A 23,910-nucleotide genomic window follows, 5' to 3' on the forward strand; every position below is an offset into this window, starting at 1 on the left:
CAGTCTTTATGAATGTGTTGACATTTATTTTGAGACCCAATATGTCAGCTCTTGGGAATGTTTCAGGTACTCTGCTGAAGAATGCGTAGTCAGTTTTCTGGGGTTGTGTGCCTTACAAATGTATATTAAGCCCATGTGTTCTAATTTTCATTTAAGGTGATTGTTTTCCTTGTTGATTTTCTGTCTTATTGACATATCTACTGATGAAAATTGGGTTTTTAAATCTCCTTATGCTATTGTGTTGCAGACAGTTTCAGCTTTTAAACTTGTTTATTGTTATCCTGATATATTGATCCCTTTATTATTACATAATTTCCCTCCCTGTCTCTTGTTTCCCTTTTTTTTTTTTCAGCTGTCTATTTTATGTGATGTTTGTATGGCTGTCCCTGCCTTTTGCAGGCTACCTTTTGCTTGTAGTATTGTTTTACACCATTTGCTTTGAGCCCATGCTCATCTTTGAACGTTAGATGGATGGGTCTTCTGGAGACAGCAGAAAGCTGGTCTTTGTTTTCTGAAATAACCAGTCACTCGGTGTCTTTTGATTGGTGAGTTCATTTAGGGTAATTATTGATATATGACTATTTGCTCCTTCCATTATGTCTTTAATTGTTGATTTTTTTACCTTGTTCAGAGGTTTTGGATTTTCTTTTGTTTAGTGCAGATACTATATGTCCATTCAATATTTCTTACAGGGAAGGTCTAGATTTTTTAAACTCCTTCAGCTGGTGTTTGTCTGGGAAGGCCTTTATGTCTACCTCATATCTGAAGCAGAGTCTTGCAGGCTAGAGTATACATGACAGGCAGCTTTTATATATAACTGTTTTGAAAGTGTCATATTATTCTCTCCTTACTTTTAGTTTTTTTCCTATACAATTCTGATGTCTCATGGGAGTTACTTTATAGGTTGCCTTTTTGTTTTCTCTAGCAGATCTTCAAGTCTTTGTTTTGTATTCTTGGTAGTTTCACAATGTTGTATCTTGGTTTTGGTTGTATATTTAGTACCTACCCAGGTTGGGAATCTTTCCTTGCATTTTTTAGGGTACCGTTTGAAACGTGAATCTTCTCCATGCCCTTCCTGGTAGTCTGTGTCAGTGTCTTATGTCCAAGTAGTATTTTATTTTTTCCTTAGGCCACAGGAATCTCCAGGTATATTGTTCCTCTGATTAGCTATTGTATGTTCCTCTCAGGAATGAAGAATAGAACCTCCTCTTTTGCCCTGTTGGGCCTAGCCAATTTTTGCTATTTTCATTGTTATAGTCCTTTGTGTCCATTTGCTTCGGTTTATTTCTGTGGATTAGGCTAGATTGTTTTCCTTCCCAGCCCTGCTGCGATGGCCTCTTGTTTTACTTGAAAGACGTATTATCTTTGGATGCTGTGCTTTCTGTTGTTTTCTATCATAAGGGCTCATTACCAGTCACAGTGGCTGAAACTTAAGAGGGTGGTATTCCAGGAACGCAGGGCCTGGGGTGAAGGCAGGGTAGGTAAGTGGTGAGGACTTTGCTGCTACAGAGTATCCAGGGCATACACTTTTTTGCTTGCTGCAACTCCTTTAGCTGATGTGTGGGTGATCACCCATCACCATCATCTCAATGTAGACTCTATCAACACTGTTCTCAGAAACCCCAGACTGCAAACGATCCTTCAGCTACAGCTTAGATCTGACCTCAGCAGATATTGTCAGCAAAGCCTTTTTCCTGTGTGTGTGCATGTGCATGAGTGTACATGAAATTTCTTTTCATTTTAATTTTTAACTAAAATATATATTTTATTTTTACTTAAAGTTATAAACTAACCAGTTAAACTGGCACTATTACTATCATGATGCAGCATAACACTAAACATCTTTCTAAAAAAATTAGAAGAATGAAAAAAATTAGGGGTCATAGTAAAACAGAGTAAAAGGGCAGAAGAAATCAATGAAGCATTGACACAAACTTCACAATTGAGGTTTTGAAGAATAGTCCCAGTCTCAGAAAATATGAACAATCTTTCATCATACATCTTTGTACAAATTTCTCTCTGCAGTTCTGAACTATTAATTACCATCTGATCATTCCAGGCTGCTTTTGGAAGGCTTCAGAAACATGCACCAATCATCACTGGTGATAGATACAGAGTCCTGGGTATTCTGTAGGTTTTGAGACCTGAGTCAAACTGTTTAATACTTTGGCCAGTTGTTGTTCTGCCACCTATTCTATTTCACTTTCTATGTCTGGGTCCAGGTCTTAACCTGTCTGCAGCTAAATTTCAGGATAATGTTGGAAATTTCTTTCATCTTCTGGAGGCTGAAGGTATTTCTGCCTCTGAAATCTATTACTGAGTATACACACTGGATTTGAAAGAACAGGATTCTGTTCTGTTCTTGACTTGGACCTTAATTTTCTTTTTCACTGTACTCATCTCTGTAGAAGTGAGTACATTTAATTTCGGACTGAGTACATTTACTTTCGGTCTGGTGGAATATTCATGGCTGTTCTGAATAAGTCGATCCATGGAGGAAGAAAGAGGAAAAAGAGTCATCTATCCGACTTTTGCAAGGATGCCTAATTATTTCAGGCCCATACATCTCAGGTGTTGGTGAAAAGTGCCTAGAATCAGATGCTTATGAACAAGGCAGGCTTTGGGGACAAACTAGACCCACACTTATGTTGTTGAGTGAGAGAGAAAGAAAAATCAAAGAGCTACATTGTAAGAAAGGTGGAGATTTGAGCATGAAAGTCACCAAAAACGAAAAAAAAAAAAAATGAGGTGAGGTCACCTCTGTAGTAACAGGAGCCAACCAGCATAATATAGCAGAAGGTGAAAATTTATGTAATTTTATTTATGTAAAAGCATTTACATGCTTTCAAAGACAAGTTATAAAATAAGACATTCAGAAAAATCTAGCTTTTATCCTTTTCCTTTGCCTTGTTTCCTCCTCCCTCCTTAAAAAAAACATTTAAAATTACTTTTTATTTACCATTTAAAGTATATGTATGTCTGTATTTATAAAATGTGTAAGTTGTACATGCATATAAATTTTCCATATACATGTATATACATCTCCACATTTTAGCATACAATTTAGCATACTAAAGATATTCTAATGAAATTCCTGTTTTCACTTATCATATACCTTATAGATTTTTTTCAGAGCAGTACTTGGAAATATTTCTCAGTCATTTATATAGTAGCTTAATGGTGTATAATATATGCACATAATTTATGTAGTCCTTATTGTCATTTGGGTGTTTTCCATTCTTTTGCATTTAAAAATGATGCACCAACAAGTAAACTTGTACATTGATAATTTTATATTTTTGCAAATATAGAGAATAGAAATAGAATTGCTGGACCAAAAGTTAGTAGCATAGTCAATTTTGCAGAAATGTCAAGAATTTATACCATTTTTTATTTTCATCAAGAATCCTTATAAATGCCTTTTATAGCTTTACCAACAAGTTATATTGTTAAATATTGACATCAGATGTTTGATATCTTTCAAGTCAAAATTAATGTTTTACTTTAGTTTTACTCTGCATATATCTTAATATGAGAGAGTTTGAACATTTTTTCATGTGTATAGAATTATCTCCTTTATATGAACTGTAAATTCATTTATTCTGCCCATCTTATGCTTTCTTTTTTTAGAAGTTCTTTGTGTATTAAAACTATTAATCTTGGGCCTCCCTGGTGGCGCAGTGGTTGAGCTCTGGGCTACGAAGCTGCCCGCAACCTCTGTAGCGCCGGTTCGATCCCTGACCACAGGGGAGGGTCCCACATGGCGCGCAGACCTCGCCTGCCATGCCTGCTGCTCCCCTCAGCAGTGTACTTTGTCAGTCTGCCTGTTCTGCTCCCGGCTCTGGCTCTGGTGAATTCTCTCAGCCTCCCGCACTTCTGACTGTACCCAGTACTTGTATAAATAAATAAATAAATCTTTAAAAAAACAAAAAAACTATTAATCTTTTGGGCCTCCCTGGTGGCGCAGGTCATTGAGCACAGTGCTGTGAGGCTGTCCGCAGCCTCTGCAGTGGCGGTTCAATCCCTGCCAGTAACGGAGTGGCCCACATGGTGTGTCAGACCTTCCTGTCTCACCAGCTACTCCCCTCAGCAATGTGTTTTGGTCAGTCTGCCTGCTCTGTCTCTGATGAGTCTTCTCACCCTCCCACACATCTGGCCTGTACCCCAGTTCTTGTAGAAATAAAATAAATCTTAAAAAAAAAAAACTATCAATCTTTTGATGTGGGTTGAAAATACTTTCCCCTAGTGTATGATTGATCTTTTTTACTTTTCTCATAGTTTTATGATGCAGTGAAATCTTTAATTTTATGTTGTTAAATTTATTGATAAGTAGTTGATACTGTACAGTAGTATAGTGGTAATATTGATAAGTAGTAAAATATTGATTGTAGTTAATAAGGTTCATGTTATCAATATTTATTATATCCATGGATTATAAAGATATTTGCATTTTAAAATTGTTTATGTAGATTTATATTTGAATACATTGAGAAATTGTCCTGGCATGAGGATTAGTTCCAATATATCTATCTTTTTCCATCTTACTATCCAGTTATTCCACTATCATATTAATAGGTCCTTCATTTCTCCACCAATTTGAGAGACTATAATTAATCATATACTAATTTTCTTCTGCTTTTAAGCTACTCATGGAGTTTCTATTCTCTTTTTTCTGGGTAAACATAATCCTAATCCTTTCATCATCTGGTTCTCCTTATTAATTCACACCACACTTTGAAAAACTACATTCCTTTTCTACTTAGAATTAGTAATAATTAGTGATTCTTACCATAGAACAGCTATTTGTCACTCACTTGTCAAGCATTTCTTTAACCGATACTTTTCTCCACTTCTACATCGTCTTTTTGGCATCCTTCCTAGGGGGATAGAGTATCTGTGCATGAGTACATGCTTTCACATAAATCTGTACGCTTCCACTTAACTGCTATGCCCTCAAATGAACATCTGTTAAAACTGGAATGGGCCCTATCCCTTGAGCATGTGGCATAAAATAAATGTTGAGAACTTGGCTTGTGGATTTATAGAATTTATATGATCTTAATAATAATTAGTTCCTAATAATTATTGAATCCTGAAAATATGCCACCAGATATGCTACTTACCCTATTGTTTCATTACCCTTAAATAATCTTGTGTATAAGAATTATCTCCCTTTTACATATATGAATACTGAAAACTGAAGCTTATGAATGTTAAACAATGTGCCCATTGCTATGGTTTGTACGGCTAAGTAGAGTTGAAGCCATCTCTTTTTAACTTGGAAATTTTTGCTTTTAATAGACTATTGTGAAGGACTATGATGCTCTGGTGGTAGGAAAACTAGGGTGACCACACTTGAGGGGAGAAATGCCATATTGTGAAAAACAAAGCAGGATATAAAATAATGACACATCATTAAAAAAAGAAAAACAAACAAACACACAATCTTGCACTCTTAAAAACTAACAGTGGAAAATGACATAGATAGGTCCAAATGATATACTTTGTGCTGACATGCTGAAAAACTTGGATCTCTCTAAATACTGTTTATTGCTCTGTGAGCAGATATATACCAAAATATTATAGGTATCTATAAGGCAAATTTCTTGTTGTCAGACTCACTCTTCCTATAACTCTTTATAAAGTACTTCATGCCTGTTATAGTGATAGGTAACATAATATTATAGTAATAGGTGACATAGTGTTACAGTGATAGGTGGTGAACTTAAATTCAGAATAGGAATTTTTTTAAACCTCATAAAAATAATAATTAAAATGTGGATATGATGAATAACTTTATATGCATGGTATTCGCAACTTAAAAATCAATGTTATATAATAATTTTTGTAAGCATTTGATAATGTTTTGTTAGTTTTTTAAGATGTTTGATGTACTTTAGGAAATCCAATGTGATTGTGTTTAATTAATTAAATATATAAAAGTACTCAATGTAGACTGTTACTAACACTTAAATGTTTAGGAAAAATTGTTTTCTTAAAATCACCTCACCAGCTTTTCCTTTTTGAGTTATGTACATACAGCATTTAAAGAGAAATGCTGATTATGAAGATATAAAAATAATGCTAATTTCATAATAATTTTATTAGATGGTCAAAAAAAAAGTTGACATATATTTTTTATCACTAAGTGTAGCTTTTGGTTAGGTGTGTGGCACCTTTATGAGTTTAGGGAAATTGAGCCAAACAAAAATCTAACAAAATCTTAGAAACTAGGCTAGTTTTTATCTTCTCTTACCTTCTGTGTCACTCAGGAACACAAAGGGCTGTACAAATTCTAACACATTTATGTCTTTCATATTTCTGAGAATTAGTGAGATATTTGCAAAGCATGATATTAAACTTCCATCTGTACCTAAATATTTAAAGTACAAGATTGTCAAAGGGTAAATTGAGGCAATGTATGTAAAAGTTCTTTGACAATTGCTAAGAAAATGAAAGGTAAAATTTTCATGACCTTTACTAAGTAATTTACCAGTTTGATAATATGCTATGTCCTTATCTCAGATTGGTCTAAGATCTAAGATTTTATCCTAGAATTCACATTCCATTTTCTCAGCCGTTTCATTGCACTTTTCATGTCTTTGTTCCTCAGTGTGTATATTATTGGATTCAAGAGAGGAGTGACCACAGAATAAAACACAGCAAGAAATTTATCTAATGATTTGATGGGGAATGGCCAGGCATAAATGAAGATACATGGTCCAAAGAACAAAAGAACAACTGTGATGTGAGCAGATAAAGTGGACAGAGCCTTAGTAGACCTGTCTGAAGGGCGATGCAGGATGGTCGCTAAGATGATAGTGTAGGAGACAATGAGGAGAGCAAAAGAACACACAGTGAGCACACCGCTGTTAGCGATGACCATGATATCCAATCTGTATGTGTCTGTGCAGGCAAGCTTGATGACCCTAGGAAGGTCACAATAAAAGCTGTCAACTTCATTGGGACCACAGAAGGGTAAGTTCACTGCAAAGGCCAACTGGCTCACTGAGTGTAGGAAGCCAGTCCCCCATGCAGCTGTCACAATGCCAATACATACATTGCCTCGCATAATTGTAGTGTAGCGAAGGGGTTTACAGATTGCTATATATCTGTCAAAGGCCATGGCTATAAGGATCACCAACTCAGTCCCACCAAATAAATGAAGGAGAAATATTTGAGTAAGGCAGCCCTTATAAGAGATAACTTTGCGTTTACGGAAAAAGTCCGCAATCATCTTAGGGGCTGTAACTGAGGACAGACACAGATCAACGAGTGAGAGGTTAGCGAGCAGGAAGTACATGGGTGAGTGCAGGTGGGAGTCAGAAGTTACAGTTGTGACAATAAGAAGGTTTCCAAACACAATTCCTATATAGAATACAAAAAAGAACACAAATAGGAAAATCTGCAGTTCCTGAGAATCGGACAGTCCCAAAAAAATGAACTCAGTCACCATGGAGTGATTTGTTTCACTTATTGATTCGTTCCAGGAAATAATCTCTGTAGTCACCTTGGAGAAGATAATAAGAAGGAAGTCAGAGTTATATTGAAATTCAAAGCTTCATTTTCAATAATTCTGCTCACTCATAATGACTTTCTATAGTTTGTTATAAAGATATTCAAAATGCAAGCAATGTAGACTCAACATTTTATCCCACACTCCCCCACTGACTATGCCTTATAGTCATATATTCCAAGTTTTTGCAGTGTTTGCACTTTTTGCTGGGCATATTACTAATAAAATAACTGTCCATTGTACTCTCTAAGTCCATACTATCACCTACCTTTATCCCCTTTTTTTGTAAATCTGAAAACAGCTTATATTCTTAGCCCACATCTTAGCTCTTATATACAAAAATTGTATGAGCTTCATATTTACCAAGGCTTTTTTTTAATGTGTAGTAATTGGAAATCCATCACATTCAAACAAATCCTCATTTACAATTTTGCTATGTGAGGCAGTTATATGGGTTTGTATATAGTCTTTATTTTTAATTTTTTATTATTTAAATTTTATTGAGGTAAAATTGGTTTACAATACTTTATGTAATTCAGACATATAGTACCACACCTCTTAAGATGTATGTTACCACACCATACCCACAACCAAGGTACCCATAGTCTTCCACCATAATCCATTAGGACCCCTCCATACTTTGCTTTCCACAATCCCCCTACCCCTGTAAGTTTAATTCTGCAGACAGATTTCTAGGGTTTGTTAGTAGTTTGCTTTTGACTGACCCTCTTTTTTGGTTCTTTATATTCCATATATAAGTGAAAGCATGCAGTACTTGTCTTTCTCATTCTGACTTATTTAGCCTAGCATTATCCCCTCCAGTTCCATCCATGTTGTTGGAAATGATGAGTTCATATCATCAAACAAATAAATGCAAATCAAAACCACAATGAGAAGGTCTCTCTGGTGGTGCAAGGGGTTAAGCACTGCACTATGAAGCAGTCCGCAGCCTCTGCAGCACGGGTTTGATCCCCGGCCGGCCAGGGAGCAACCCACATAGCACAGCAGACCTCTCCCTACTCACCTGCTGCTCCCCTCAGCAATGTGCTTCGGTCAGTCTGCCTGTTCTGTTCCCCACTCTGTCTCTGGTAAGTCCTCTCACCTCCTGCATCTCTGACCTGTATCCCAGCTCTTGTATGCATAAATGAATAAATCTTTTTTTTTTTTAAACCCACAATGAGATACCATTGCACACCTCTGAGAATGACACAGATCAAAAAGTCCAGAAACAAATGTTGGTGAGGATGTTGAAAAAAATAAACACTTGTACACTGTTGGCAGGATGTAGACTAGTCAATGCCTTATATGAAAATAACATGGAGGGTTCCTAAATATTAAAAATAGATCTACCATATGATCCAGCAGTTCTACTCCTAGGTATCAAACCTAAGAATACAAAAACACATATAATGCACTTCTGTGTTCATTGCAGCACTATTTACAATAGCTAACTTGTATAAACAGCCCAAGTGCTCAAGGACAAATGAGTAAGTTGTGGTATATATAGTCTTTGGACCTTGGACCTTTTTAAGACTTATTTTACCACTTTTGTGAATGTGGATACTAGTTATGTTCACTTCTTATGGTTATTTGAATTTCAAATGAAATAGTAAATGTTTGTTTTGCACAGTTTTTATATTTAATAACTGCTCGATAGATTTAGATAGTTATCAGTAATTAGATTTATCATCTTCTGATTAATAAATCCTATTTGCACAATAATCATTAAACATTTTTACTTGTATTCTGGAAATAGCAATCATAATAAAATAATTGATTGTCAATTTCCTATATACCTTTGTTCCCATGTTTAGAAGAGTGCATTGGACCAAAAATTCTCAAAACCGGGCCTCCCCGGTGGCACAGCGGTTGAGCGCTGGGTTGTGAAGCTGCCTGCAGCCTCTGCAGTGCCACTTTGATCCCCGGCCACCGGTCGAGGGTCCCACATGGCGCGCAGACCTTTCCTGCTGCCCGCTGCTCCCCTCAGCAGTGTATTTCAGTCAGTCTGCCTGTTCTGTCTCCCTCTTTGGCTCTGGTGAATTCTCTCACCCTCCCGTGCTTCTGACTGTACCCAGTGCTTGTATAAATAAATAAATAAATCTTTAAAAAAAATTCTCAAAATCTTGTTACTCTAAAACTCTTTGGGAATGAGGAAGCATGCAATTTCAGAATAATTCTTATAGCTTCTAGGAACTTTTGTGGAAAACATAGAAGACTAAGACAGATGTAGAGATTCAGCCATAGAGGAAGTTTAAGTTAAACAAAAATGCTTAGAAAAAGAAGTTAAGGGCCTTCCTGGTTGCGCAGCGGTTGAGCGCTGGGTTGCGAAGCTGCCCGCGGCCTCTGCAGCGCCAGTTCGATCCCTGGCTGCTCCCCGGCCACCACAGGAGGGTCCCACATGGCGCGCAGACCTCTCCTGCCGCCCGCTGCTCCCCTCAGCAGTGTACTTAGGTCCTTCTGCCTGCTCTGCTCCCCGCTCTGGCTCTGGTGAATTCTCTCACCCTCCCGCGCTTCTGACTGTACCCAGTGCATGTATAAACAAAACAAACAAACAAATAAATAAATAAAGCATGCCTCTATAAAAAAATTAAAAAAAAAGAAAAAAAAGAAAAAGAAGTTAAGCCGAATTCAATGGTGAAAATAAAATAACAATAAATAAAATAACAGAAAAATAATTTAAAAACTGAAATAAAGGATAAAAGAAAGGGAAGTCATAGCTGAAATAAAAACGTGAGAAAAATGTAATAAAATGTGCATGAAATGTAAAGGAGTTTAAAAGAAGATAAAATTGAAAAATGGTTTTGTCATGCCTACTAAGAATTTTTTATTTATTATGAAATAGTGAAGAATTACTGAAGAATTATGAGCATTTCTAACAAATTGTAGTCAGTGCAGTGCACAATAGCCATTACTAAGGTAGTAAGACAGATATTTGTGAACAGGATGTGGAATATGAAAAATTATGAGGCTAATGTTTTTATTCTGAGTAATGGTGAGCATTGTCATCTTATTTCTGATGATATTTTGATGAGCACTAGTATGGCAATATATGACATGAATTACTTTTACAATAGGAATAAGTTTGGAAGGAGGTAAAGGAAAATGATAGTTGTCTACACATCTAGGGGTATTGTTGGGGCATCCTTTTAAGTGGCTGTCTACTAAGCTAGAGTGAAAAGTGACTACACAAATGACTTATAAGCTATTCCACTTGTTTTTGGCGAGAGAAAACTACTGTTTCAAGCATTTGTTCAGTAAGAGAAATGGTAGCCAGAAGTAGAAACATGGCTATCAGAAGACTTGTAGGATAAGGTGTAGTGATTAAGTCAGCAAGCAAGTAAGATGTAAAAGAGAGGAGGGGAAAATGATAAGGGAGACATGAGTGGATAAAGGGTTATTCCTGTTAAATTTCTTAGTGAGCTGAGTGTCCATGTTTTGTTCTCTTAATCACAATTATACCATATCCCATACACCTTTCTCTTCATTACCCTGAATCTCATTCCTCAGCCCTGTCCAAAAAGCTCATATTACCGTTTTCAAAGTTCTCTAAAAATTTAACAATTTAAAAATTTTTCCCAGTATAAAAAAGAAGTCTAAGGGTAGTCATGAACAATCATTTTCCTTCTCAGCATGGTAGGGAAAGAGTTAAGAGAACACTCAATTTGGGGAAATATGAATAAAAGGAACCTCAATTAGAGAGGAAATAATAGATTAGTCTAGAAAGTTCAGAATTGGGCAGTTGTTGCTAATATAATACAGCAAGGGCTATCCTGCTAATGTTATTTATACCAACTCTTGTAAGTCCTTAAGCCAACCTCATGAGATTATTCTGTGTTTCCTGAAGCTAAACATGCAGTTGAATTTTGCAGAGTATATTATTTTTAATGAAAGCATCTCATTTCCAATAAAATGCTATAATTTGTTTCATTCTGCTAATGTATTTCGCTTTCACCATTTCACTTACCTCCGTCATAACTGGAAGATACTCGGCAACCTTCAGAGCAAAGAAGATTACAGATTTTCCTTCTATTTGTATCTCTTATAGCATAAAATTTCTGACAGGAAAAATCTATATGAATTGTCCTCCTTAATATACCATTCGATTAGTTAAGAGTCATTAATGAAAGTGACCAGGGGCGGGTGAAGTGAACTGGAAATAGCCAGCCTGAGCATTGAGTACCGAGGCAGCTTTTATACGCTAACAGGTCCTCTCATGAGGAAACACACAGCTGCTTCTTGAGTTAAAGGCAGTTGTCACTATTTCTTGGCTTAGTTAGGTATCTTTACTACCTTACACTTTTTACGATTTGTAGTAAACTACTTAAAATAAGATAAAGAGGCAAAATTAAAATCCAAAGGGACTAATAAGACAAAAAGTAATAATGCTTCAGAGTTTGATAGCATAAAATTCTAATGATCAATTTGTGGATAAAATATAAGAAAAACATCTTAACCATTAATAAGAAGACTCATGTCATTTATTATTTTATTGAGTACCTCTAATTATCATTAAAAGTTGAATCATCACAACTCAACTCAGGTGAGTCTTCACAATTAATGGTCCTTAAATCATTCATAAAAATACATTCACTTCATCTCTCAATTGTGCTCCTAGACCAGTTGTGCTCCTTAGACATTTCAGGTGAAGATGTCAATTATCTCTTACTATTAAGTGCCTTAGTTTAAGAACAGGCACATTAAACAAGCTGAGATCTGATTGGGGTACCCTATTTTTGGAAATATGTCCCTTAAGATACTTTTAAAATTAACTGTAGACATATTTTTTAGAGGGAATCAAGAAATGCTTGGAGGAAGACTGCAGAGGCAACAGAATTTTTCTACTGAAAAATATGGAGCACAGACAATTTTGCATAATGCAAAACAATAGAATTTGTTTCAAAAATAACATTGTACAAAATATATTGACAGTCAAAGAAAAGGCTGAAACCAATTAAGAATTGTAACATAGTAATGACTGCCTATTTATCTAACTTAAAATATAATTAGGATGAGAATGGTTTTTTCTTCCATTTTAATGTCTACTGGTTTACATACACTCACTTTATCCATTGGACATACATAATTTCCATGAGAAATATTGATTGATTTCTCATCGTATCTACGAAAGCTAAACGTGGTCATTGATGGTAACTACAATTTAGATATGTGGGTTAGATAGAAGTACACAATACTTTATTTTTTAGAATTTACAAAAATTGTTGCAACTCTATCTGAAAATGAAATTCTTTGAATGCCTCTTTTTTTCTGTAGATGTTTCAGTTTTTTAAAGGCAATAATGAAAATGTACACAGTTCATGGTTTTTACCATGCTCATGAGGAGGCTGATGGTTCATGACAGTCATCTTGTACTTTCATCAGTGAAGTCTTTCATGTCATGTCCTTAGAACTTACTACCTGTCGACTTAGCCTTCTCATTGCCAGCTTCATATCTCTGTTCCTTAAAGTATAGATAGCAGGATTTAATACTGGAGTGACAACAAAGTCCACAATGGCAAAAAAATTATCCAGTGACTTTATAGGGAAAGGCCACACATAGAGAAACATGCATGGAACAAAAAACAAAACCACTACAGTAATATGAGCTGATAAAGTGAAGAATGCTTTAGATAAGTCCTTTGAAGAATGTTGTCTGACAGTAGCCAGAATAAAAATATATGATGCAATTAAGAAAAAGAAGGTTCCCATCGAGATGATGCCACTGTTGGCAGTAACCACAAATTCTAGTCTGTAAGTGTCCTTGCAAGCAAGTTTAATAACTCGAGGAAGATCACAGTAAAAACTCCCCACATTATTAGGACCACAGAAAGGTAAATTTATGACAAAAGCAAACTGAGACATAGCATGAATCACTCCAGTGATCCAAGCAGCCACTACCAAAAGCATACACATTTTGTGATTCATGATAGTTAGGTAATGGAGAGGCTTGCAGATTGCTGTGTACCTGTCATACGCCATGGCGATGAGCAGCACCATCTCAACTCCTCCCATGACATGGATAAAGAACATTTGTATCATGCAGTTGTGGAAGGAAATGATTTTACAGTCACTGAAAAGATCAGATATCATCCTAGGAATTGTGGTAGATGAAAGGCCTAGGTCAATGAGTGATAGGTTGGCGAGAAGAATATACATGGGGGAGTGGAGGTGAGAATCAAAAATCACTGTGAACACGATGAAGATGTTTCCCAGAATAATTCCCACATAGAATAGAGAGAAGAAAAAAAAAAGAAAGAGTTGCATTCCTAAGGAATGTGTAAGTCCTAGTAATACAAATTCCGTTACCACAGAGCTGTTTACTTGGTCCATTGAATTTAATTTAATTGGTCCATTGAAGGGGAGATGCTGAAATGACCTGAAAAGAAGAGAAGGGTCAACTTAAAGGCATTAAAAAGAATGGGCTAAAATATTGATTGATTAAATTGGTTATTAATGGTCTTTTACTTAATTTTAGGAGATTATAAAATAATGGGCTCTCAGGGTATATCAATTAATGTAATATGACCTGACTTTGAGGAAAGCTATTGCTTTAAATAATCTCATTTATTCAGATATGTGAACTAATCAGGCAACTCAAGCTAGAAAAGAATGTGGAAAAGATGCTCAAGGAATTCAGGTGAGAGAAAATAATAAAAATTAAAACCAAAAATAAAAGTTGAATCCAAGAAAATTTAAAGAGTATATATGAGCATGCAAAAATGGCCTTAAAAATAAAAAAGGACAATCTTTAAAGACAAAATCAAGAATAATATAATGAAGTAAAAATTTGAAATGAGCATAAAATTCATACTACCAGTTAAGTACCCTCTGAAGCCTATTTCCTAAATGTCCTTAAAAACTATTAAATTCCAGACCTATGCATAAATAATACTTGAACTTGGAATTCTAGACAAAATGTTGATATATTCATAATATTAAAAAAATCAAACCAGGGGCCTCCCCGGTGTCGCAGTGGTTGAGCGCTGGGTTGTGAAGCTGCCCGCAGCCTCTACAGCACCAGTTCAATCCCCGGCTGCTCCCCGGCCACCACAGGAGGGTCCCACATGGCGAGCAGACCTCTTTTGCCTCCTGCTGCTCCCCTCAGCAGTGTACTTAGGTCCTTCTGCCTGTTCTGCTCCCTGCTCTGGCTCTGGTGAATTCTCTCACCCTCCCGCGCTTCTGACTGTACCCAGTGCTTGTATAAATAAATAAATAAATCTTTAAAAAAAAAAATCAAACCAGTCATTTAAAGCACTAGGATCTAGTAGGTAAACAGACAAATAATATGAAGAGAGAATTAAGAAATAAAAATTATATATGTATGTGTATGCATCTACATAAAAATCTTCCTTAGAAATTAAATGTAATCAAATGTAATGCTATTTTTTTCATATATAGAAAATAGTTTTACGATAGTACTATGAAAACTGTCAATTTCTTAGTGAAATAGTATCTTCATACATAAAGAATCTTAAGTCTATATTATTCGATACAATACTATTCCTTATGGGATTCTGTTTGTACAGAATAAGTTTTTGCTACAAAAGTATTCATCAAACTTTATGGTGGTAAAACTTTGAACAATTTAAATGCCAAAGATTAGGCTTAAAGCTATGCACATAATGGGATATAGTAGTCCTTAAAATAAATATTAATAGATAAGTTTATAACAGCATTAGGAAGATGTTTCTTTATAATATCAAGTGCAATAAAGGAAACAGTTTGCATACACCAAAACTTTAAATAACAGTAGTTGTATTTGATATTTTTAGAACTTTTAAAATTCTCTTTTTAGATTTTGAAATATCTTTCAGCATCCCATCACATTTATATTAGTTTTTTTTTTTTTATGATAACAGCAAAGATCACGGATCATTGAAGGAATGGCTTAGGAAATAAAGCATTTTAATACTCCTCTTATCCTATCAGTCATTTTATAAACTGCCAGAAATTGACTCAGATGAAAACATTTAAAGAGGGGAATACAGGTAAATAAATGAAACTAATTAAACTTCTTGGACGTTGTACAAAACTCTCCTGAAGTTGAAACTTCTTAGTTCAACCCATCCAGGTAATTGACCCTGCTTTACTTTGACAAGGGTTAGCCATTTGGAATGAGTTCTAGTACCCACAAAAACAACTGAATCCAATTCACAGTAAGCACCATTATTAATATTGCAGTGGAATATATTAAGAGAGATGCAACAAATGGTGAAATGAATAGAGGAATTAAAGTGCAATGGGAGAATAGAGGTAATATTTGGGGAAAGCTATAGCTTTTGGAGACAAGTAGCTTTGATTTCTTTCCTATTTCCACAATTTTCAATTATTTTTGTTACCTCTTGATCAATTCTTACATTGCCTTTTGCCTTTTTTCATTATCTAATGAACTTTCAATTTCTCTGTTTTACCATTTTCAATTCATTTTTACTATCACTATATTTCTCATTCATATATAAATTATACATGTTGCAGTGGCATGTGGACAGTGGCTTTTGTGACGGGAATTTAATCAGGGGAGCATTATAGAGTTAATAAAGTCGTCCCTGGGAGGTTTCATGGTAATGACCTCTATTCCAGTGAGCAGAAGTTATCTGGTAACTTCCTAAGCTCACTACTGAATTCAGTGTCTTTGGAGAAATAGTGGACCAAAGAACCATGTTATTTGGTTAAGAAAAATGTTTTACCCGTTAAACTAAGATATAAAACATATAAATCCAATGCTTGGATAATCTCATCATTAAAGTGAATGTTGACATTATAAAAGGAATAGTCAATTTAAAAAATTCTCACTACTGTTGAATTAATACTCTAAAATAGTTTTTGAGTGGTAAACAAGTGTTTAAATGGGAAATTTTCATACTACCTGAAGCAACCTAAAAGGCTAAAAGTTACCATTTGTAGCATGTAATTTGATCTATGATCTTTAATTATTCTAAAATGGGACATTCACAATACAGAATTACACTATGAGTATAATCAGTGTGGTAGAACAGATAAGGAATAAGCAGGAAAGAAAATCTAAAGAAACAGGAAGAATGAACATGGAATGGAAAAAGAGTAGAACAACAAAAAATGTAGGAGAAGGAATAAGAATTCAAAGGAGAAATTATGAAGATTAAAAAGGTGATCAGAAGAGGCATTGATGTAACTGCATTTCTGCTTAAGCCATTTGTCATTATTTAAGTCAACACATATTGAAGCGTTATGAATAATTAAGATTGTGAACCTCATTTGGATTTTTATATACTATTTTACATACATTTTGACTGAAAGGATGGGAAGTAGTAGTGAAGCTGTGGGAAAAAAGTTACTGTTAGAAAAGTTAAGACTTAGTATATGGATAATAGGTGTGGCAGTGAGGTTTGGTGGTGCAGAGATAATGGTTTAGCTAACTGGCAGGTGAGTCATCTCTAAAAAATTAGGCAATAACTGATCAAAAACATCTCTTTAGCATCCAGGAAGTATTTTACTTACTCTAGTTCTGATATTTAGAGTTTTAATAAATATAAAATAAAAGTTCATAATGGGGCCTCCCCCATGGCGCAGCAGTTGAGCCCTGGGTTGCAAAGCTGCCCGCAGCCTCTGCAGCGCGGGTTCGACCCCCAGCTGCTCCCCGGCCACTGGAGGAGGGACTCGCATGGCACGCAGACCTCTCCTGCCGCCCACTGCTCCCCTCAGCAGTGTACTTTGGTCCTTCTGCCTGTTCTGCTCCCTGCTCTGGCTCTGGTGAATTCTCTCACCCTCCCGCGCTTCTGACTGTACCCAGTGCTTATATAAATAAACAAATAAACAAACAAACAAATAAATAAATCTTAAAAAAATTTAAAAAAATAACAAAATATAAGTTCATAATGTAGGAACCTCCCCACCCCCTTTGTGCTTTGGTCAACACTGTACCACCTGCCTAAAATAATGCCTGGTAAATGAAAAAGCTCAAAAAATTTGATGAATAAATATTCTAGAAATAGGTACTAACTTGTTTAAAGAAGCAAAATAGTAACTGACAAATATGTAAAGAAATTGAATTTAATGATACTTTTCCACAAGCCTATGCTTCCTGTGGACAAACCAAGTATAAAAAAGTAATTATTTAGGTAAATGAGGAAAGTCCCACCCTATCTGTTTCAGACATCTGGAATTAGTATTTATCATTGTGAAGAAATCATGACTTCAGAAAACTTGTTTGGAGAAAAAGACCATGCATTTCATTTTTCTGCCTTCTTCAGAAACAATGGTGACTTTGTGACGCTCCCAGGAGTTCTTCAGATTCCAACTCCCCATAGAGTTTGCCATCTTTTCTATTGGAGATTTAAAATTTGTCAGTCTTTCAGGGCCTGGGGGCACATCTTTAAATAGGAAATGTGGATACATATTAAACAGAAAAGATGATTAGAATTATATTTGTACAGAAGTAGAAAAGAACACAGATTTCCCATCCATTTACTTCATTCTACAAGTAGAGAAACAACCCAGTGAGGTTAAATGGCTACTCAGTGAATTTATAGCAATATATTTACAGAAACAGAACCAGAAGTCAGCCTAACTTCCAGTTCAGTACTCTTCTTCAAAAATATTGTATACCTCCTTAATATAAAAAATCATTAAAAATCTAGAATTATAATTTTTTTAAATATTTATTTTTATTTATTTATACAAGCACGGGGTACAGTCAGAAGCATGGGAGGGTGAAAGAACTCACCAGAGCAGGGAACAGAATAGGCAGACTGACGAAATACACTGCTGAGGGGAGCAGCAGGCATGGCAGGAGAGGTCTGCGCCATGCAGGACCCTCGTCGGTGGCCGGGGATTGAACCGGTGCGGCAGAGGCTGCGGGCAGCTTTGCAGCCCAGCGCTCAACTGCTGCGCCACTAGCGGAGGCCCATAAATCTAGAATTATTTTTATTTGGTAGGATTATTCCAATCTAGCTGGAAGAGATTTTTCCACTCCGGAGTTATTTCATTTAAAATAAAACTGGCCTTTCCTTAAAAGACTGTTCCCTTTATCTTTTTTAAAGTTTTATTTATTTATGCATACAAGAACTGGGGTATAGGCCAGATGTGAGAGGGGTGAGAGGATTCACCAGAGACAGAGTGGGGAACAGAACTGGCAGATTGGCTGAAATACACTGCTGAGGGGAGGAGCATGCGAGACCTGAGAGGTCTGTGGCACCATGTGGGTCACCTCCCTGGTGAGGGATCTAACTTATGATGCAGTGGCTGTGGATAGCTTCATAGTGCTGTGTCTTAACCTTTTGTGCCACCAGGTTGGTCCCAAGACTATTTCCTTTTTCATTTGATGTTATTCTTCCCAGTTCTTCAAATAACCTGGCCAGTTCTTGAACAGTTCCATTTCAGAATTTATAGATACTGGTCTTTCTATACTATCTCCTGATGTAGCACCAGAATATTTTAAAAATTGAGCATAGCCTCTCAGACTGGGCATTGTCTGGGCCCTTCAAATGTCCAGAAACATAATATTAAAAGAGAAGAAACACCAGAAACTTGGAAATTGAGAACTGAGATTCCCTTCCTCTGTTTTCAAATAGAAATTGGTTCCTAAATAGTAGGAATGGGAGTAGCTGAGGCCAGATGTCTGTTTTCACACAATGGAAAATTATATTTAAAGTGAGATGGAGAGCACAGAAATCAGAAACATGTGAGTCTTGAAAAATCTTCACATTAAGTAAATTAAAATATCAAAGTGTATGTATATGTAATTTTTAGAAGATGATTCAGTTCAGTTCATTGATTGAAATGTGAGGAGAGAGATAATATGGAATAAAAGGAAAGAAAAAATTCAGAAAGCAGAAAATTTCCAACACAAATATTTTATAGAAGAGCAGAAATTGAAGGCAAGTTGAGGGAGATGGAAGGAAGCAACCATGACAGAAACTGTTTTGTAATTTAAAAATATTTTCTTACCTGCCTGTTCAGTCATGTGTATTTTTAGAAGAGAGATTCAGAAAGCTTAGTCTTCATTTCTGTTAAGAGTGATCCCTTTCCCCCAAACACAAAACCTTATATAAGATTTTCCATAATGGAAAAGAAGCTAACTAGCTGCACTGGAGAGTGACCCACAGATGCGGCAGAGAAGGCCAATACCCAGCTCATCATTAATTTCTCCTGAGGACTAAGTCTTTGAGTCACATTGGTTTTCCCAAGGGAGAAGTATTGAAGGAATTGCCTGGTGATGAAACAGATGGGAAGAAGGAAGGTTTTGAGATAATGTGTCGATTAGTATTAAAATTTTCCAATTTAGGGTATATGAACTTGGGGTGTGACTTGCCTGAAAAGACTGAGATAAGGGTATGAAAATATATCCTGAGTAGGCAGATAGCTCCATAAATAATACTTGAAAAAATAAATCTCTAACCTGTACTATGTGAAGATAATTCTTATAATTGATAACTGTGGAATAAATTGATCATTCACCTGTTATCAGTTATATCATGTTTACCTGTGAATGTGTACATGTATTGTCAAACTTTGGAGTAATGTGGATAAAGGTCTGCTTGAAGACTTTTAACCTTTATCCTCCCAGAGTTGACTGGATGCAAGTAAAACTTCTATTTTATTTGGTCAATTTCTTTTCTTTTTTTTTTTCTTTCTTTTTTTTTATATTTTTATTTTTTTTAATTTTTTTTAATTAATAAATTTTATTTTTATATTCCCCATACTATTGCAATCCCCCCATTCTGACCCCAATCCCTCCCCTCCCGCCTCCCACCCCCCAAAAAGTGTCTCTGGTTCATAGTTTTTGTTGATTTTGATTTTCACTTTCTTATAGTTATTCATTTTCCTGGTCCCTTATTTAAGTTTTCTAGATCCCTGCTATGAGTGAGACCATCCGGTATTTTTCTTTTTCTTTTTGGCTTATTTCACTGAGCATGATCCCTTCCAGTGTCACAGAGGAACTAAAAAGAAACTTCTCTGAAGAGGAAATGCGAATGGCCAACAGGCATATGAAAAAATGTTCAACATCACTTGCAATCAGGGAAATGCAAATCAAAACTACCATGAGATACCATCTTACACCAGTGAGAATGGTCAATTTCTTAAGAAGACATGTGAAAACATATACAAACCTAAAAGAAAGGAAAATATAGTGAGGTATTTTGAGCTGTTTATAATCGTATTGTGTTTACCTGAGAGGGAGATAATCATTCAAAGCCACTGAGACAAGGTGTAGGGTAAGGTAAAAGGTATCAGGCTTTTCTACCTTCCCGCCATTAGGATAGATGACGGAACCCTACAGTCCTGAATGCATGCCTGATGGCGGGCACCTGGAGTAGCATGTGGGCATAGGTAGATGGGATTCGACTGGGCTTTTAAGGGCGGTGTCACGGGGACACCAGTAGAAGCTGAGAGAGAAGCAAGAGAAGCAGAAGATCACCGGAGGGGGCTGGGAGGCCTGCCAGCCTCCTGGCCTCCCAGTACCCCTGCCTGCTGTGTACCTGGTAAACCCTAAAAAAAGCCTGCAAAAAGCCACTGAGGACTCTGACTCCTCCTTTACCCAGTCTGCAGGATCATAGAAAACCTGCTCTGTGTCCGTTCCTGACCTTACACAAGGCTATTGGATCAGTCTGGAAAAGGCTGGCTTTATCTTTAATGTATGTAAGAATTTGGCCTTCAGGTTATGATGGACTCCTCAAAACTACTAAGGCTTTATTTTTCTTTTGAGTTGTATTTGTTTAGAGATGTATTTAATTTTCTCTTGTTCAGAAACAAGGGGAATCATATTCTCTAGAGTAGCAGAAGAAATTTTTGAAAAATATTGAGACCCCCAAAATTTATAAACAAGTATAAAAACAAGAATAATAGGAATGCCTGGTCAGTTACATGAATTATAGTTTATATAAAATGTAGTAAAGCAATTTAGTTGTCTAGAAGGAGCACAACTAAACTGATACTAGAGGGATTTTGTTTTTCTTGTTCTTTAGTAGCACAGTGAAAAGTACAGAGTTCTGTAACTTATTATTTTTTTTAAAGATTTATTTATGCATACAAGAGCTGGGGTACAGGCCAGAGGTGTGAGGAGGGGAGCGAGAGGATTCACCAGAGACCGAGTGGGGAACAGGACAGGCAGATTGCAATGTGCACTGCTGAGGGGAGCAGTGAGTGAGTCAGGAGAGGTCTACTGCGCCATGTGGGTTGCTCCCTGGCCGGGCAGGGGATTGAACTCGTGCTGCAGAGGCTGCGGACAGCTTCATAGTTTGCATCTTAACCCCTTGCACCACCAGGGATGCCCTGTAACTTATTCTATCATACCAATGGGTGCCTGTCCTTATGTGACTTTGTTCTAAGTGGAAGACTATCAGCAAACAGTATATTAAGATGAATGAGGGAGAATCTAGATAGAAATGAAGTCCTAAGTAGTTGACCAGCCAGGCTCAAAGCATGATGTAATTTGAGGACTATTTTCTAATGCATTGATCATGTATTTGGTTGGCAGTGGAGAAGGCTCCTTGGCAAACAAAGGAGCAAGAGCTGTTAATGTGGAATTTGAAACCTAGGAATACCACCGAAGTGTGAGATAAATGATTTCCAGCCTGCTTCAGCTGAGATTGACTCAAACTTTGAATATACCTAAACTGCAAAAGGAATGCATAAGATTTCATTACATAGTACTGTGGAGAGGATAGCAAGAAAATAAAGAGACAGGAGAAACAAAAGGAGGGAGTTCTTTACTTCTGTCAGCTTTAATTGAATCTAAAAGAAAGCCCAGATGACACTATTCAATAAATTATTCACATTCCTAGGTTTTCACTCTTCATTTGGGTTTATCCATTTATGCAGTGATTAATGTTTATTGAGCATTTTTCATATTGATGTTATAGCAGTAAACATGATGAATGTAAGTTCTCACATGGAATCTAAAGTGTAATAAAGAATATGTATATTGAATAAGAAATTATGAATGTGACTAATATGAAAATGGTAGTAGGGACTAATATAATAATATCCTATGGAAGGAGTTCTTTTGGATCCAGGAGTTCAGAGAAATCTTCCTGGCAAATGATGTTGGAAATGCTATTTGGTAAATAAGTAGATATTAATAGGTAAAGAGTGAAGGGCACATGTCTCAGACAGATTGGTCAGTGAAATGCCCTGAAGATTAGAGAAGATTTCAGGGAAGTCAAGACAATGGGGATTAAAACAAATCAGATTTGAAGTGGGTAACTTAATATTCTTTTTAAATATTTATTTTTTAAATGAAGTATCATTATTTTATATCTTTGTTGATTTTGGCAATATAGGATATCTTCCCAGGTGACTTAATGTTCTATTCCAAAGATAATGTGAAGGCTTAGAAAAGGTGACACTGCAGAAGATAATAAGAAATCATATTTTAGAGGTGTTTAGAAGATGAAATTAATAGGACTTGCTGATTTATTGAATGTTGGGGATCAGAATGAGAGTCGAGTTCATTATTACTCTCAGGTACTGAATTTATCAACTGAGTGAACATTGTGTCATTTTATTGTGACTGGGAACCTTCAAAGAGAAGCAGGTTTAAGGAAATGATTAGTTTAGTTTTAGACTTGTTGAATGGAAGGTGCTTGTGAAGCATCCAAGTAAGTAGGTAGTTACACTTGTGGATTAAGAACTCAATGAATAGAACCCAAACTTTGAAAAAACCTAGGTTTTTCATGGTAATTAAAGCCATGGGAATGGATGTCACCTAGGGACAGTGTTCAGTGTGAGAAAAGCCAGAGATGGAATTCTGAGGAATACTAAGCTTGATGATTGGACTGATCAGAGAAACTCAGCAAATATACTGGGAAGGAATTCACCAAGAGTTAACCAGGAGACTTTTATTTCAGAAGCCAGTTAGAATATTTGAAGGAGGGAGTAGTGTGCAGTGATTAAATAAAGAAGAATTTCCTATCCAAATGAATAGTAAAGAATTAGAAAGTATTATTGATTTGTTTACATAGGAGATTTGTTTACAAGAAAAATAGGACAAAGTAACATAGGTGTTAGTTTTTTTTTTTTTTTTAATCAGTTATTTATTTAGGCATACAAGAGCTGGGGCGCAGGCCAGAGATGCAGTGGGTGAGAGGATTAACCAGAGACAGAGTAGGGAGCAGAACAGGCAGATCTTCTGAAATACACTGCTGAGGGGAGCAGGGGGCGAGTCAGGGGAGGTCTGCTGCACCATGTGTGTCATCTCCCTGGCTGGGGATTGAATTTGTGCTGCAGTAGCTGCAGATAACTTCATAGTGCTGCATCTTAACCCCTTGCACCACCAGGGAGGCCCCAGTGTTAGTTTCTTTTAATTGCACAGATTTTATTTACAAAGCAGTAGAAACAAATAAAAATGTTATGTGTAACTTCCATAAAGATTTTTATTCCCAATCTAGACATCCTCAACTAAATTGAATGTGCCTCAA

General features: G+C 36.2%; 1 protein-coding gene across 2 annotated transcripts; it reads right to left on the reverse strand.

The window, feature by feature from the left end:
* Window positions 1-6,397: 6,397 nt before the first annotated feature.
* LOC311175554 (olfactory receptor 4F4) lies at window positions 6,398-13,843 on the reverse strand (the record flags this gene model as incomplete). Of its 2 annotated transcripts, XM_084240482.1 has the most annotated exons (2): window positions 6,398-7,128; window positions 13,495-13,843. In XM_084240482.1, 2 exons carry the CDS (start codon window positions 13,841-13,843, stop codon window positions 6,539-6,541), a joined length of 939 nt encoding a protein of 312 aa, XP_084096608.1. In that variant the 3' UTR covers window positions 6,398-6,538. The 2 variants fall into 2 exon arrangements, with proteins under 2 accessions (XP_084096608.1, XP_084096609.1); XM_084240483.1 differs by lacking the exon at window positions 13,495-13,843 and having other exon boundaries at window positions 6,398-7,471.
* Between the last annotated feature and the right edge of the window lie 10,067 nt (window positions 13,844-23,910).

The sequence above is a fragment of the Talpa europaea genome (assembly GCF_964194135.1).
Source record: "Talpa europaea genome assembly, chromosome: 8".
In the NCBI taxonomy this organism is placed as follows: domain Eukaryota; kingdom Metazoa; phylum Chordata; class Mammalia; order Eulipotyphla; family Talpidae; genus Talpa; species Talpa europaea.